Here is a 16,792-nt window from a genome sequence, read left to right as displayed (position 1 = left end):
TAGGGCCTGTGTTAGCATCGCCTCCTGTTTTGAGCCTCGAGAGCTCGTATAGGCAGACGAGCATACGGCCCACCTGAAAGTGAATGGTTACCGTCGCCCATGGACATCAGCAATGCCAGGGGCAGAGCCAAGCCGCTGTCTCTACCGCTTAATACTCTCCAAAAGCCTCGTTTGAAGAACGACATGTCATAGTGCTCGGGAAACACCGTGTAGGAGAGCTCATTCCCAAGACGGTTGGTTAGATCTGATTCCTAAGGCCAAATCGACCTAAATTGTCAATAAACAATATATCGTCACTATATTTTGACACCGTATTGAGTTGTAATTCTCCTAAGTTTACTAGGGGTCTGGCTTCGATTAGCGTTCTGTCTCTGCGAAGGATATCTGGAGTTCGGGATCTTCGTGTAATGAGGCCATTGAAGAAATCATTTGCGTTTATTTCTATTCCAGTGGCACGTATCTCATTTACGAGAACGGCGAGGCCATAACGAACGATCGTTTGTGGCTGCGCAACAAATTCAACTTCGACGACGTCCTCAACGGTATGCTGACTCTTTTCACCGTCTCCACGTACGAGGGATGGCCGGCGTGAGTTAGTTTAATTAATTTCACCTCAAACCTTAAGCTGATTGATAAAACAACGCTAACGCTGCTGTCCTTTTTGAGGTCTGAAGTTCATATTGTACGGCTGCCCTATCTTTTGAGCAGGAAAGTGTGCTATACGGCAGGAATCCAAAGGACGATAGTGACGGCCGCAAAATTGAAAAAGCCTCTGTTTCTGATTATCTATTTTATCGTACTTTTCAACAAGTAGCTCTTTTTCTACATACCTGTCTAGCTGGTTTTTTTGATCTCTTCTTTCCACTTTTTTCTGTGCTCTCTTCTTTCTATTTGCTCTACGAGGATACCACATTAGCTTTTGAGCTTCTTCTATCTCATTTCTAATGATTTGAACTATCCGGTTACATTTATATTTATATACTGTGTGTATAACATTAGTAACTTTTATCTTTTATCTTATATGACAATTTTTGGACGTTTATTAGGTGCTAAACTAGAAAAAGTATTTTGCTGTCATAATTAGATGCAAGGGAAGCTTAACGAATGTCTATTGCTTCAAGCCCGAACGCAAAGTTGTTTTTCGAAATAGTTAATTCGATTGTACAATCATGCCATTCAAATGTCCCTTATAACAAATATAAAGCAAATTATTATTTAAATTTGCTTAGATTGGTCTTTGCCATGAAAACACGTCACACTCAATACTATTTCATTTCTATGTTCAATAAGTGTGACTACATTATTTAATTGCTTTCTAAAGAGCGGATCCAAGAGCTCATAATACTCCTTATTCTAATTATAGGTCAGTTAGTCATCGTGAAATACAGCTTAGACAACCTAATTGGACTGCGGCCCAATTTTCAGCAAATAGTTTAGTTGTTTACAACACATTCTATGCAGACAACAGAGCGCCGACTAGATTAAATATTTAATTTAACAATAATAAAAAATTAAGAATTAGGAAAAGCCGTGTAGTGATTTTTTGACCAGTTTCCGCAATAGCTATTACCCAAGAATTCTTCGCAGACGAAGATGATCGTGAAAACCTTTGTCACTTGTCATTACATAGCGTTATGAATCCCAAATTTCGTTTTTTCAGTCTGCTCTCCACATCAATGGATTCTAATAAAGAGAATCACGGACCTATAGAAAATTCAAGGCCGTTCGTCGCGTTCTTCTATATCAGCTACATCATTGTCATTGCCTTTTTTATGGTAAGGATTTCGGAAATTAAAATATTACTACGTATATGAATCACACAATCGTATTTTCTTAAATATTCCGCGAATCGCAATCATAACTAAAACTAGATTGTAGTAATGGCGGTCTTACCAATCTCCAGTCCGCGTGTAGCTGAAATAGCCCCTTACTTACCTACCTGCGAACAGGTAGGCAAAGAAAACACTTCAAACAGAAACTCACGACTACGTGACCTACCCGAGTGGTTTAATCTAAGGTCAAAAATCTTATAATTTATAACAGTTCTCCCACCCTTGAAATCGGGGTGCATGTTTCGGAACAAAAATGGGCTGAAACTGTACCCATTAGTACAGATCCAAAATATACCCTACCTCTAATAAATTTGGAAAAAAAGGATCTGAAACAAGAATAATATATATAACCTAAGAAGAGGAAATTAGTGATAGATGAATTAACTGAATGACAAATAGTTTGTACTATATGTAAATATCTGTGTATGTAAATATGTAAATATCACTATTGTAATAACCAAAATGGACCAAGGTTGGGTATCAGTAATTTTGACAAATGTCCCACGTTATCGGTAGAGGATTTTCTGGCCAAAAAAGTTAAGCCATTATTATCTTAGGCACTGATAACATGCTCAAATCACGCTTCAGGGTTAGCACTGCTTAATCTGTTTCTACCGCCATTTACCTTATGAGTAGGATAGCCGAAGCCCCTGATTTTAACCAGTCAAAGGTGATATTTGATTTTCGGTTCCCAGTTAATATTATTGGCGTTGTGAGCTCGGTATTGTCTCAAGTCCTCTGAGAAGTCCATGCACAGGTTAAGATTAATTCTTTTACAGGTCAATATCTTCGTGGGCTTTGTCATAGTCACGTTCCAGAAAGAAGGAGAGCAAGAGTTCAAGGACTGCGAGCTGGATAAGAACCAGAGGAACTGTATAGAGTTCGCACTAAAAGCCAAACCGATCAGAAGGTAATGCTATTGTTCAACGGCTAACTGGTCCGTGTATATTATTAAACTCAAGCATGTTTAATTGAAATTAGGTTTATTTTTCAACCTTCTTCAAAAAAGGAAGAGGTTCTCAATTCAATGTTATTATGCGAGTTACCACAGAAGATTTTTTTTAGGTAAACCGATTTTTTTAATTCTTTTTTGTTATTTGAAAGCTTATGAGATTTTTATCACGGTTTGGTAAACAGTTTTGGAGTTGTGCATAAGGTTTAATTAAGTTGGATTTCGCATTCGCGAAGCAGCTACCCTTGAGCTGTTAGGTATTTTTCGGAGGCGCTCGGGCAGCTGTTAGCAAGACCCACCCCTCCTGACTGTGCCATTAGGTCGCCCAGTTGTCCTGGGGAAGCCGCAAAGGCCTCCGGGCCACCAGTAATCTATCCTTCATAAAAAACTTACTTTGTTTATATTGACAACATTCTTTTATTTTACAGATACATTCCAAAGCATCGCATCCAGTACAAGACTTGGTGGTTTGTGACCTCGCAGCGTTTTGAAAACGTCATCTTTTTCTTCATCGTGCTAAACACCATCGCGCTGATGATGAAGTTCCATGGCTCCAAAACGGAATATAAAAAGGTATTTGGGGTTGTCGTTATATATGTATCCTTGCGGAACCACAAGACGTTATACCATCGGTAATTACGCAAACTACATTGTTTTTAGAGTTTTGATTTTAATTGGACGGTATTATTCCTCGAGTGTGGAAGTCATTCGTGGTTTTTATTGCCCTAGTAGACAGACGTGCATAGGGCCCGCCTGATGGTTAGTGGTTACCGTCGCCCATGGACTTCAGCAATGCCAGGGGCAGAGCCAAGCCGCTACCTACCGCTTAATACTCTCCGCAAGCCTCGTTTGAAGACGGACATGTCATAGTGCTCGGGAAACACCGTGGAGGGGAGCTCATTCTAAAGCCGGATGGTATGTGGCAAAAAAGATCCCTGGAAACGAGCTGTAGATGACTGTAGTGGCTTCGAGTAGTATGGATGGCTTCTACTCCGGTGGCGGGTGGTGCGATGGTAAAATCGAGATTATTGTATCATCTCTAACAATTCCTCAGAGCACTTCCCATGGAACATTTTATACTGGTGGTAGGACCTCTTGTCAGTCCACACGGGTAGGTACCACCGCCCCGCCTATTTCTGCCGTGAAGCATGATGCGTTTCGGTTTGAAGGGTGGGGCAGCCATTGTAACTATACTGAGACCTTAGAACTTATATCTCAAGGTATGTGGCGCATTTACGTTGTAGATGTCTATGGGTTCCAGTAACCACTTAACACCAGGTGGGCTGTGAGCTCGTCCACACATCTAGGCAATAAAAAAATATAAAAAAAACATGAAAAAACTGATGCCTACTTGCGCCATATTTAATGTTGGTACCGTTAAATGGCTTGATACGAGTATCTTGTAGACCCTGATGCCTTTGGGGAATAACTGTTTTATGATACGACTTTGAACTCATGTTTAATTATGGGAAACGGCCTTTATGCTGTGATGCCTATTGATTCAGATAATCTCTTTTAGGTTAGGTTAGACCGTAAGCTCTTTGACCAATCTACGCTTATGAAAAACCATCCTGATATTTCAAGATTCTAGCCTAGCTTTATAAATTCTAATTTAATTTCCAGGGACTTGACGTTCTTAATATGGGATTAACCACTGTCTTTACTTTGGAGTTCATCCTGAAATTGGCCGCATTTAGGTTTAAGGTTTGAACCATTGTAAACTGTTTTTACTCTTACAATTCCTTTTTAGTGTATGTTTTCAAACTGTTTTTAGTCTAGCATTGTGGAGGAGGTCAGTACATGTCTTCAAACTAGGTTTGAAAGGAATACTTAGCCGACGCAAGGTTCTTCTTTATTACTCTAGATGAACGGGTTGAAGTGTCTGCCCAGCAGTTGAAGAATCCATAGACGTAAGATTGTGGAGAAGCTACCACCCACATCTAGACATAAGACGCAGATAAAATTATCTTGTATAATAGCGGCTTACAGGTTAGGTAGTAGTACTTGTGCGGACTCACAATGCACTCTTTCAATGTTTACTATGTGAGATACGTAAATTTTTCAACTTCAAAAGTAATAGACAGTACGTCGTGGGTGGTATGCTCTACCTCCTCAGTCCATCTAGTGCTATATTATGTTTTAATTAGACACTTACAAACTAAAATTCTTGATTGCTTCGTCTTGAAATTGGGAAAGGTAACGTAAAAAAAATAGAAAATATTTGAGAAAAAACAAAAAACAAAGCCCGTTGAGTTTGTTTCGCCGGTTCTTCTCAGGACTGTGGCTTTTTTTGGAACCGGTGGTAGAGTTAACGTTGTTATTTATATTTTGACATTCAACAAGTGTGTTATACTGACACCTAAGTTGAAATAAATGATTTTGAATTTGAATTTGAATTAGTTGGTAGATTCATAGTATTTCGTAGAGTCCAAAAGTTTATGGGATACTTTGCAACGATTCCTAAACATCTTTAAAACCAGTTAAACCGTTTAATTTTGGTGTTTTTACTGTCACTACATTATTTCCGATGCTTCGAATACTTGTCATCTTGGATAAAAAACGCGAAATCAGACCGTAAAAAACGGTTTTAATAATGCTTCTTATTGTTTTTAGAACTACTTCGGCGATGCTTGGAATACGACGGATTTCATTCTAGTCGTGGGGAGTATCATTGACATACTGGTGACGCAGGTCAACGAAAAAAAGGAGGTAATGTGTACAACTTGTGTATACAAGGGTCCAAGTGACTTTCGACCATGACCACTGACGCCCAAGACCTATATTCTTTAGACTTAGACTAGGATAACATTTTTTGTTTCTGAAACTGAAGCAAAGCTGTGTGTTTAAAAATTAATATTAATATCACTAATAAATTTAATATCTACATTACAAATCGATTAAGAAAATCAGGCGAAAGTTGTACTTAGATATTATTTCTTTGCCTATTTATGTAGGTATATATGTTTTTTTTCATCGCAATTTCAACCTCTGGACATATATTTAAAGGGACTATTGTTTGGATTCAAAAAATAGACCTGAAGTTTATTTAGCTGGCTTAAGGCTTACAGCTCTCCTGGAATTAATTGGTCACTGTAAATATTAAAATGGAAATACCATCGTCCACCTTGAACTATCTATTATATTTTGTCGTGGAGAATCCACGGATTACTTACCTACAAGACCCCTAGGAGATTCTATGTGAGCGGTATGTGCTTGGAATCCAGGAATACGCTGGATAGTATCTCAACTGTACTCCTAAGGTTTCTAATATCTATGAGCATCGATAAATAGCCACCATTATGTGGGCTATATGCTCGTATACCAATCACGCTAACAAAAGTATCCTTATCTAAGCCAAATTTTGATCCTAAGTATTAAGTCATGTATCAATTCTAATTTTGTTTCTATCTTGTTTCAGCTCGGAAGTTTCGATGCAAAAACTGAGAAAGTAAGTAACAATTAGAATATTTCCAAATAGGATCCGTTAGGTAAAAGCTTCATCCAACTTTTTGGCTATATAAATTCTGAAAATGTTGAGATTAAAGCTTCGATCGAAATTATCCAATACTTGTTTTGTTCGAGACAGCTTAAGTTCAAATCTTGTCAATTTGTTATTGGCAATGAAGACATGGCCATTTGAATCATGACGATATGACGTTGATGCAACCAGAAGATTTTATCAAAAATTGTGAAAACTAAATGATTTTTAGATGATCACTGATCATAGGGAATTGTTCGTCAAAATCCTTTAATTGTTTTGCAATGATTAGACATTTTTTACAAATCAGTAAAGGGTTTGGTAATATTCGGTATAATACTCGTGTTTATTAGGTTTTTTGACTTTTTGGGATATATTGGGCATAGATTTTACTCTCAACTTATTAAGATCTGTGTCTGTACGATCGGAACGTATCAGTGTTACCTAATTTACCAAATTTAACGGCCGTCTGGTGTAGTGGTAAGTGACATGGTCACTGCACAAGGGGGTCGCGGGTTCGAATCCCGCTAAGGGAAGATATTTGTATGATAAATATAAATGTCTTTTCCAGGGTTATGGATGTATATTAAATATATGTATGTGTATAATAAAAATATTACATTTATTTCCGTTATCTTGTACCTGTAACACAAGTTCTTTACGAACTTACCACGGGACCAGTTAACGTGGCGTGATTGTTAGTAAATATTATTAATATGTACAGTCGACGCGTAACTCGAAAATATGCTTCTACTTGTGACTTGTTCAATTCGAAGTATGCGTTTTATCAGCATACCAAATATTCTTCAAACTTTTTTAAGTATACCTTACCTAGTCATAGATGCATATGCTTGGATTCAAATCTTTAGACGGGTGCGGTAATTCCTAAGAAAATACGTACTTAGCCCGATTTCACTAACGGCTTGCATTATGAAGCAAAAATACTGTGCAGTAAGAAAGTATTGATTAAAAAGTTACTTGTATGTTTTCCAGGGTCCCCTGTCAAAATACATTACGTTCTTTCGTCTCTTCCGGGCCATGAGGTTGATAAAACTCTTATCCAGAGGAGAGAGGATCAGGACTCTCCTGTGGACCTTCATCAAGTCATTCCAGGCTCTACCTTATGTCGCTTTATTGATTGTACTGCTATTCTTCATTTACGCTGTGGTTGGAATGCAGGTAATATGTATTCTGTGTATGAAATAACAGACTGGAAGTAGGGCGTATTGTGGGAACGAACAAATAGCTACCATCATAGCTATTTCTGTCGAAAAGCATTAATAGCAGGGCATTTCTAGTTATATTTTGTGTGCCGATTTAAAATCGTAATGTTCTTGAAATTTATTACAGTTCGAAAAAGAGCTAAATCTTAAATTCCTCGCCAATTATTTTCGGTGATAAATATGTAATCTGAATTCGCGGTAATATTACGTAAAATTAGGATCGTGGTACATAAAAGAAGACTATTCCATTGTTGCACTTTAATTGTTTTATTCTCAAATCTTCTCTATTATAATAATTAAAAACTATCTGACACCTTTTTTACGCATTATTCATTCAATCGTTTTCTCCATCTTTGTTTTTCTGTCATTTTCTTTTCCCTTTCTTACCGTTTTCTCTCACTCACATCTTAACGCTTCGTTCCACACTCTTTTCATACGTTCCGTTCTTACCAATCCTATAATTAAGACTCTTTTGAAAGCACAGGTTGAGTATAGGAACGATCTACGTCCATTTTGATTTTTATGATTTTCACGAAACAATTTTGTTCACAGCTTTTCGGAAGAATTTACTTTGACGACGCAGTCATAACTGACCATAATAATTTCCAGACATTTCCGAACGCTCTCATGGTGCTCTTTCGGTCTGCCACAGGTAAATTACGAGCACTCTAGCTTATCTTCAAATAATATTCGTAGGTATAGATCGCTAAAAAAAACATTCCTTATGGGAATACTAATTTAAACGCGAAAATAATGAGTTTGTATGGAGAAGTAATCATACGTTGAGGTTTTAAGGATAAAGCTGTTCTACTTAGACACTTGAGACTTTGATCTCATGTTCGATGACAGGGTTGTGTCCCCAGGTAGCCGTTTAAACTATACTGAGATCTTAGAACTTACATCTCAAGGTGGGTGGCGCGTTTACGTTGTAAATGTTTATGGGCTCCAAATCACTTAACACCAAGTGAGCTGTGAGCTCGTCTAATCATCTAAGCAATAAAAAAAAAGACCCACAGCCAGTAAGATAATTCATACTTGCCAGGTGAAGCATGGCAGGAGATCATGATGGCACTGTCGCCCAATGAATACGAGCGTCCAGGTAATCCGCCTCACTGCATCAAAATCGACACAGACGGCCGCTACGTTGAAGATACAACAGAATGCGGTAGTTGGCTAGCGTTCCCCTACTTCATATCCTTCTCTTTGCTCTGTACATTCTTGGTGAGTCTTTGAGTACACCGAATTTCTTAAGAGCTGTTGTGAATGATTAATTGATTGTGATCGTCGTTGGGTTACCATTTTATTTATCGAATTGAAATCAAAAAGTCTATTGAATTTGTTTCGTCTCAAGATTCTAATTTCATTTGTTTAAATGGAAGTCCACAGACATCAGAACGTGAATACCATGTGAATATCAGATATTAAACTATAATTAGACTCAAGGGCCTAGTGACCCGTCATACAGGAACGTATTATGGTTCCAGCGTAGAAATAGACAAAATAGAATAACCTATAAGTGATGACTTGGAATACGCTCGATTTTTCAATATACCTTGCTCGCCAATAAATTGGACACTTTAGAATTTTTTTATATTTTATATATCGCATACAATAAGAATATATGCTTTAATTCTCATTACGAGTGTACATTCAATTATAATTGATGCATTGTTACTGTTAATAGTGCGATGGATGGGCGAGTCAAACATCTTATTCTAGTTTTTAGCTTGGTGTATAAAGGAATATTTAAATGTCATCTTTAGTGACATAAAAATGTTACATTACCTTGAGTACTCGCACCGAGAACTGATGATAATATTATTATGTACAATAACTTTATAGCTTCGCTCTATTATCCTGTCGGTATCAACGGAATGAAAAAAAAGAAGATGAAATTAATTGTTAATTCGGTATGCTTTCTAAGTTATTTAGTTTTTAAACTACACATAATGTTATTTTTGTAGATCATTAACTTATTTGTGGCGGTCATCATGGACAACTTTGATTATTTGACGAGAGATTGGTCCATTCTTGGCCCCCATCATCTGGACGAGTTTGTTCGGTAAGATTTATATGGAGCACTTTTTTTTTTATGTGTATTTTTATGGTAGGGTGCGGTTCTTCTGTGCCTTTGATATTCTGGAATTGCTGATTAGCAATAGCGCGAAGGGAATTTTGGTTGGTACTTAGTGAGGCAGAAATATCTCTTCTGCTTCCTTCTTTTATTGCTAAAATGGGTGGTAATAATAACACAGGGAATCCTAATTTGGGGTCAGATGAGCGTGCGTGATTTTTTCCTAATTATTTCTTTAGTAAAATAATAATAATAATAAGGGTTGCCAGAATTTACTATTAACATCTAAAGTGTTGTTATTTTAGGTTGTGGAGTGAATACGACCCCGACGCTAAAGGCAGGATCAAGCACTTAGACGTGGTGACGTTGCTGAGGAAAATAAGCCCGCCTTTAGGTAAAGCACCCTCGGAGCTTTTAGTGGTAGAGCATAGTTTGAGACCGAACGGATAGGCCTCATTAGCCTGCCGCGTATCCAGAGAGCATCTCGGTTGGTAGCCGTCGTATAACACTGGTGGTACGATGTCTTACGAGCCCGCATGGGTAGGTGCCACCACCGTGGCTATTTCTGCCGTGAAGCAGTAGTGCGTTTTGATTTAAAGGGTGGGGCAGCTGTTGTACCGTAAAAACGGAGACCTTCGAACTTACATCTTAAGGTGGGTGGCGGCATTTACGTTATAGGTGTCTATGGGCTTCGCTAGCTACTTAAGACCAGGTGGGCCGTGAGCTCGTCCACCCATCTAAGCAATAAATAAATAAAAAGTTTAAGACTTACGATTGATTTTTTTATCAAGTTAAAAAAATAGGGTGTTTATAATTTTTTTTTGTCAGTTCGGTTTGGTTACTTCATAGATATTTTTTTTGGGTTGTTTTAGGTTTCGGAAAGTTGTGCCCTCACAGGACTGCGTGCAAGCGTCTGGTGTCGATGAACATGCCTCTCAATTCCGACGGGACGGTCAATTTCAACGCGACCCTCTTTGCTGTTGTCCGAACTCAACTCCAAATAAAGACTACAGGTGATCATTATGTCACTATTATTCGATGAAGTAAAAATAATATTTCTTATCAGTCAACAGAGTTCTTATTGCAAATTATTAATCGTGTAAAAAATAATAATGATATTGGTATTGTTTCGAGCTGGGATTCGGGATAAATAAAATTCCACTAAAGTACAATTAAAAACTGTATTCAACACTTAAAACACTCAACAAACACCTTAAAACTCTCAATTCGCTTCTTCCGCTTCGCTTCAGGTGATCCGTTCGCTGTTTCGCTTCGAATAGTTCCGATTACGAACTGACTGCGTGCCATCTCTGCAACGCTTTTATAGCCGATACCACATCTCTAGAGTTATCGAGAATATTCCACACATTTTTAGTATTGTGTCTCCGCTATCTGACAATAGATGGCGTTGTACGTCTTGAGCGTTCTAGGTGCTACTAGGTCCTTCGATATTCGTTCAACTATTTGGTGATAGATTGCGTTACTCTTACCGGCGTAACGGTATTAAGAAATAAAAATTGCAACACAATAATTTGAATGCTCTGAGGAATTGTTCGCGATGATTTCCTAGTCTTTTTTTTATCATCACGCGCTTCCTGCAAATGGGCAGATGCTATCTGAAGCTGCTGTGCCCGACCAAAGTGCGGTTACAGAGATTTTGTCAACCACATACCATCTAGTTTTGGAATTATCTCCCCTCCAAGATATTTAACAAGCGCCATTAAATGTCCTTCTTCAAACGCGGTGTGCCGAGAGCTCTTAGCAGTGAGCGGCGATTTGGCTGTATTCGCATTTGTACTACTACTTGGGAATGCAGCAATGGACCGTATTATAATCGCATTACGAAAAATTTTCCTTCTACCTTATTAATTTTACTAATCCCATAGGTGTAATTGACGAATGCAATACCCAACTCCGCGCGATCATCAAAAGAGTTTGGAAGAGAACTTCTCCCAAGCTCCTGGACCAAGTGGTCCCGCCTCCCGGAGACCCGAACGAGATCACGGTGGGAAAATTCTACGCGACTTTCCTAATTCAAGATTACTTCCGGAGGTATGTGTCTGATCATTGCTATTATAAGTACGTCATCAAAGTAAATCTTCTAGCAACTTCAATTTAGAATCATTTATCTATATCTATACTAATATTATAAAGAGGAAAGATTTGTTTGTTTGTTTGTATTGAATAGGCTTTGAAACTACTGAACCGATTTAAAAAATTCTTTCACTGTTGGAAAGCTACGCTATCCCCGGGTGACATAGGCTATATTTACTATATTTTAAAAAAAAATTGGGATCCTTACTGAAACTCCAATAATGTAACCCAATGTGTAAAAAAATTATCCAAAAATTCTTTATATCGCGTGCGCTACTTCCCAAGCGAAGCCGGGGCGGGCCGCTAGTTTGTTAATACGTTTCTCTATTTGAGTCGACCATTATCAAAGGCGGCAATCTGACTTTTGGACAATGATTGGTAAATCAGAAAAACGAATTATTGACTTTGTATTCCATCGGCAGTCACAAAACTCTTCGACATCTTAGATAAATAACAGGTTAACTATTAACCTTTATTTAATGCAGGTTTTGAACCGTATTCTTTGAAGGAGACGATTATATTCAAATCAATCTGTATTGACATATCAATAAATTTTTTTTGTCCAAATGCACAGATTGCCACCTTTGATAATAGACGACTCATTTATGAAACTTAAGTTATCTGGTTACATTGGAGAGGAATTGAATAGAGGCGTTTTTTATTGGGAGCAATTTATGGTTCCCATAAATTCGTTTCAATTCAAATATTGACAAGTAATTAAGATTATTTTGACACTGTTTGTTTTCTTTGTTTTGGGCTTTGAATTCGCAAGATGCCTAAAGATGATGTTCACTCGTAATAATAAATGAATTTAATTTCCCAAACGTTTCGGTCTGTGTAAATAAATTGGTATTAATTCGTTTATTTCTATTTTATAGGAACCATGCGTAAGTCGATGTCCAAATTCTAAGCAACTCCGAAGAAGTTTTTTATTTTATTTTTTAAATTCCGCTGTATTTTTGCTTTTGTATTTGGCAACGATATAGTTCTCGGTTGAGCCAAAAGTTGCTTGAGAAATTTTTGTTACATTTTTATTTATTTTTGTTACGATTCTGAATTGTTAAAGGAATCACACATTCCACGTATTTTACCAAACATTTGGTCGCTATGTGCCGGTCCAATGAATTGAGAAATCTCAAACTTGATTTCAATTTGAAATGATGTAAGGTTTACCGATATTTTCAAAATATTATGATTTACCCCGTACCGATAATGATCTGGTAAACTTGTTGTAAATTTTCAAACGTATCCGATTTAAATATTACTTGGTGGACGGTGTGATTCATTTTTGTTACATTTTCAGCTCCCACATAATTAGGGTTGTTAATCCCTAAGCTCAAAATTTCGTTATTTTGATTCAGCATGTTTACAAAGTTTTTTTTTTCCAAATTTTTCACGGTTCGTCTCAAAAGCATGTGTCCTCCGTGTCCCTCCCATCTTTCATCTTAACGTCATACAATCACTTGCTTGGAATTGTGCACAATACGATTTTGATTTTTATTATTATTATTTCATTTCCATTTTTGCGTGCATTACTATTGTTGGAATTACATTTTGTGTTCGTAATTATTATGTTGGTGCATGATTTAAAATTTCATTGGCTTGTTTTTAACTATGTTTGACGTTTCGGGCAAATGGTTGGATATTAGCACAGAGAAGACATGTTTTAGGACGATTTTAGTTATATATTTTTTTTCTAACATCAGCCACGGTTTCAATTTGTTTTCGGCTTTATATTGATCACTGGCTTGTTTTTGAAAATTTCCAGATTAGGTAAACCATTTGAATTTTTACTGTGATAAAAATTGAAATTTGTTGTTGTTTGTGAGTAGGAGATCTTGGTACAATCTTCATCAATACATTTTAAACACCACTGTGACCATTTATGAAAACAAATCACTCAAACGTAACTCTCAATAAGTTATTTGGAGAAATTTAAAAGACCGCGTATTTATTTAATCGCGAAATTTTAACTCCATGGTCCTTAAAAATAGCACTGCACTATCCAAATTTTTAACTAATCCAACTAAGATACCTTTCAAAATTATCAAGTAATCCAGTATTTTATGCTCATTGATGAACAAATCGGACAGGTTCCGAAAACGAAAGGAGCAGGCTGCAGCCACCAACGTCCAGAAAACCTTCCAGGCTGGTATGAGGACTCTACACGAAGCCGGTCCAGAGCTGAAGAGAGCTATCTCCGGTAACCTAGATGAGATCGTCGAAATTGTGGAGCCTATGCACAGGGTAACTTATAATATATACAAATTTACAACTCCTTAACCCATTATGTGGGGTCTGTACAGGTTCATACTCACTCTTCTCACGCATGTCCTTCTTCATAAGTCTTTTAGGAATGCCCCAGTAAATTTACAACTTTTTTTTATTGCTTAGATGGGGGGACGAGCTCACAGCCCACCTGTTGTTAAGTGGTTACTGGAGCCCATAGACATCTACAACGTAAATGCGCCACCCATCTTGAGATATAAGTTCTAAGGTCTCAAGTATAGTTACAACGGCTGCCCCACCCTTCAAACCGAAACGCATTACTACTTCACGGCAGAAATAGGCAGGGTGGTGGTACACCTACCCGCGCGGACTCACAAGAGGTCCTACCACCAGTAAAACTCTCTTTATTTCTCGAGCTCTCTTGAGCAGAGAATAATAGTCCTGCTGAGTTTCTCGGCGGATCTTCTCAGCGGGTCGCGACTCCGATCCGGTAGTAGATTCATTCGCGAAGCAGCTGCTCTTGAGTTGTTAGTCTCCTTCGGAGGCGCTCGGGTAGATTGTAGTACCCCTCCTGGCTGAGTCTTTGCTCGCTCGAGTAATCCTTCAATCACAAAAAAAACACGTGTGGCACTGGGGGACTGCCGCGATAAAGCTAATGCATAGAATTTTTTATCAACTTATGCAATTATTATAATTAGTCAGTAATAATTTAATATTAAAACAATAATAAAATAAGACCACGCTATATTTATAAACATTAACAAAAGCAAAACATATGGGCAGACTTTTCATGATGCGCATGCAGTGCAACGTCACGCCGCGCGCTTATTCACAAACACTACACAAGCGCAACGTGTGGATATGTTGAACGCGAGCTATGTACATGGTAGGCGGAGTGGGGGTGTTAGGTTTTATTTTCGTTACGGAATTTCTTGATTGCCGCGCTCAAAGCCCGCGATAAAAGCTATTTAATAGCTTAAAAGAAGAATAATAGTAATACACTATTGTTGTATATTACCGTGTATATTCTAGTAGCTTACTTTCGCACCGAGTGCTCAATTACTTTCATAACCACAATCTTTTTTTTCGTTTACCTCCAACTTTTGAAGGAGTATTCTTGCAGCATATACTTATACATAGTTTATGTCATAGAGCCTAAAGTATATTATAGGTAATGAAGTTTGACGTTTTCCGCCCTACCTATTCGCTGGTGGCCTAAGAGGCTATTTCAGCTACATCCGGGAGGGTAAAGCTTAACTATAATATGTGTTTGCAATAAAACAAGTTTCTATTTTAGTATCTCTAATCAAATCTATCCGAATTTCAGCGCAACCACACATTATTCGGTGCTGTCCTAGCAAGTATCAAGAAACACGGTCGCGAGAGCTTGTATAGAAGAGAAAAACCACGTCAAGAAGTAAAAAGCTCTGGTAAATAAAACTTAAAGCTTAGAAGTGCCATCCCTTAACATATTATGTTCATGTATCTTAAATAATGAGAAGTGCACATAATTGCGCGTAGCTTTAAGGTGTAAAAACCAAGTTTCAAAATTAATCTAATTTAAATTCAAACTTGATATTATACGTTCCTAAAGTTTGAAATAAATCATTTTATAATATGAATATTCTGTTTTACATAGACACTATAAGTGATAATGAGTTGTTAATGAATAAACAAACCAATGCATTACAGGATTTTTTTTACGTTACAGCATCTGGCGATGGACCATCACTGGGCGCCATGATGCGACGGGAGCTTGGCTTGGATGGCAAAATACCTGAGGAAGAAGTGTGAGTTTATAGTCTATTCCAGAAATGTCAGTCGTTTGACAGTGAGCTCTGATGTCATGTGTCAACGAAGAATGTTATGTCAATGTCAGATGTAATCTAGATAGAATGTCAAGATAGCGACCTTGCTCGTTCACGAAGCCCGCTATAGAAAGCAGAGTATTAAATACACTTGACATTGGCGAAATCTAAAAGGTAACGCCATAAACCTAAGAGATAGATAGATATCATGTGGCGTTAGAACCACTGAAGTATGAATTAGAACTAATATTTTTGTTGGCTCCGGAAACAAAATTACCTGGTACACGATAGCTAGTCTGTGTGCTTAAGGCGAAGTGGTTTCCGACACTTGATTTAAAGATTTTTAGATACAACATGTATCTAAATCCGTATCAGTATATACTTTGAGAACGCACCATCAAAATTCATTCCGATAGAGGCACCCGTCACGTGCGGACGTGCTCATCGTCCACTCGATCGCCCGGTCTTTGTTCGCCCGGCTTTTGTTAGCCCGGCCATTGTTCGCGCGGCCTGTGTTCGTGATACATCTGCCGACCAAGTGTGTTTCCTGGAAGCTTTTATTTGTTTTGTTTTAGTTATTTTTGTGTTCGTGGAACATTTGCCGACAAAGTGGTTTCCTGCAAGTATTTATTTGTTTTGTTTCTTTTCGTAATTTCTGTTTTGTTGTGCTTTTTCTTTGTCCTGTAGTAATCGCGCCGCATTGCCACCTGTGTTCAATAGAACCGCTCAGGTCCGAGAAGTTGGGGCCTCGCCGCAAGGCGAGTGTTTTCAAGACCCGGGCCCGCCCCACCTGGGTACTCAGCGATCATGGACGCTGTATTCGCGGAATTCCTCCGACTTCGCCACCCACAGCTCGCCTCGGAGTTTCTGGCCTTCAAGGCCAATCACACTGCGAGCCCTCTCGAGGACTCCGCCGCGCTCGCTGCTCCTGCGTCGCCTGTACCTGCGTGCAGAGCTTCTGCATTGAGCACCGCAGCCTCTGTCGTGCCTGCCGCTCCCGTGTCGCCTATACTGGCGAGAAAAGCTGCTGCGTCGTCCGCCGTGACCATCGTTTCAGCTGAGCGATCATCCGCGGCCTCCGTCGCGCCCTCTAAAACACCTA

General features: G+C 38.3%; 1 protein-coding gene across 6 annotated transcripts in view; it reads left to right on the top strand.

Moving 5' to 3' along the window:
* Positions 1 to 16,792, top strand: part of LOC101740314 (muscle calcium channel subunit alpha-1) — a 75,412-nt gene that overhangs the window by 48,700 nt on the left and 9,920 nt on the right. For 4 of the 6 annotated variants that reach the window (XR_002430166.3, XM_021346212.3, XM_012697895.4 and 1 more), the window contains 18 exons: positions 451 to 588; positions 1,661 to 1,775; positions 2,612 to 2,742; positions 3,213 to 3,357; positions 4,408 to 4,488; positions 5,398 to 5,493; positions 6,203 to 6,232; positions 7,256 to 7,441; positions 8,038 to 8,137; positions 8,528 to 8,706; positions 9,450 to 9,547; positions 9,865 to 9,953; positions 10,432 to 10,572; positions 11,446 to 11,611; positions 12,532 to 12,540; positions 13,747 to 13,900; positions 15,210 to 15,312; positions 15,594 to 15,672. Coding sequence is in view for 5 of the 6 variants with exons in the window: in XM_021346212.3 (XP_021201887.1) it covers positions 451 to 588; positions 1,661 to 1,775; positions 2,612 to 2,742; positions 3,213 to 3,357; positions 4,408 to 4,488; positions 5,398 to 5,493; positions 6,203 to 6,232; positions 7,256 to 7,441; positions 8,038 to 8,137; positions 8,528 to 8,706; positions 9,450 to 9,547; positions 9,865 to 9,953; positions 10,432 to 10,572; positions 11,446 to 11,611; positions 12,532 to 12,540; positions 13,747 to 13,900; positions 15,210 to 15,312; positions 15,594 to 15,672 (2,040 nt within the window). In the remaining variant the exon portion in view is untranslated. The remainder of the gene's footprint in view (positions 1 to 450; positions 589 to 1,660; positions 1,776 to 2,611; positions 2,743 to 3,212; positions 3,358 to 4,407; positions 4,489 to 5,397; positions 5,494 to 6,202; positions 6,233 to 7,255; positions 7,442 to 8,037; positions 8,138 to 8,527; positions 8,707 to 9,449; positions 9,548 to 9,864; positions 9,954 to 10,431; positions 10,573 to 11,445; positions 11,612 to 12,531; positions 12,541 to 13,746; positions 13,901 to 15,209; positions 15,313 to 15,593; positions 15,673 to 16,792) is intronic. The other 2 variants (XM_062676413.1, XM_021346213.3) reach the window with 1 other exon arrangement.

This window comes from Bombyx mori, chromosome 27 (genome assembly GCF_030269925.1).
Source record: "Bombyx mori chromosome 27, ASM3026992v2".
Lineage (NCBI taxonomy): Eukaryota > Metazoa > Arthropoda > Insecta > Lepidoptera > Bombycidae > Bombyx > Bombyx mori.
The sequence above is the reverse complement of the archived record's forward strand: the minus strand, read 5'-3'. Positions and strand labels throughout refer to the sequence as shown.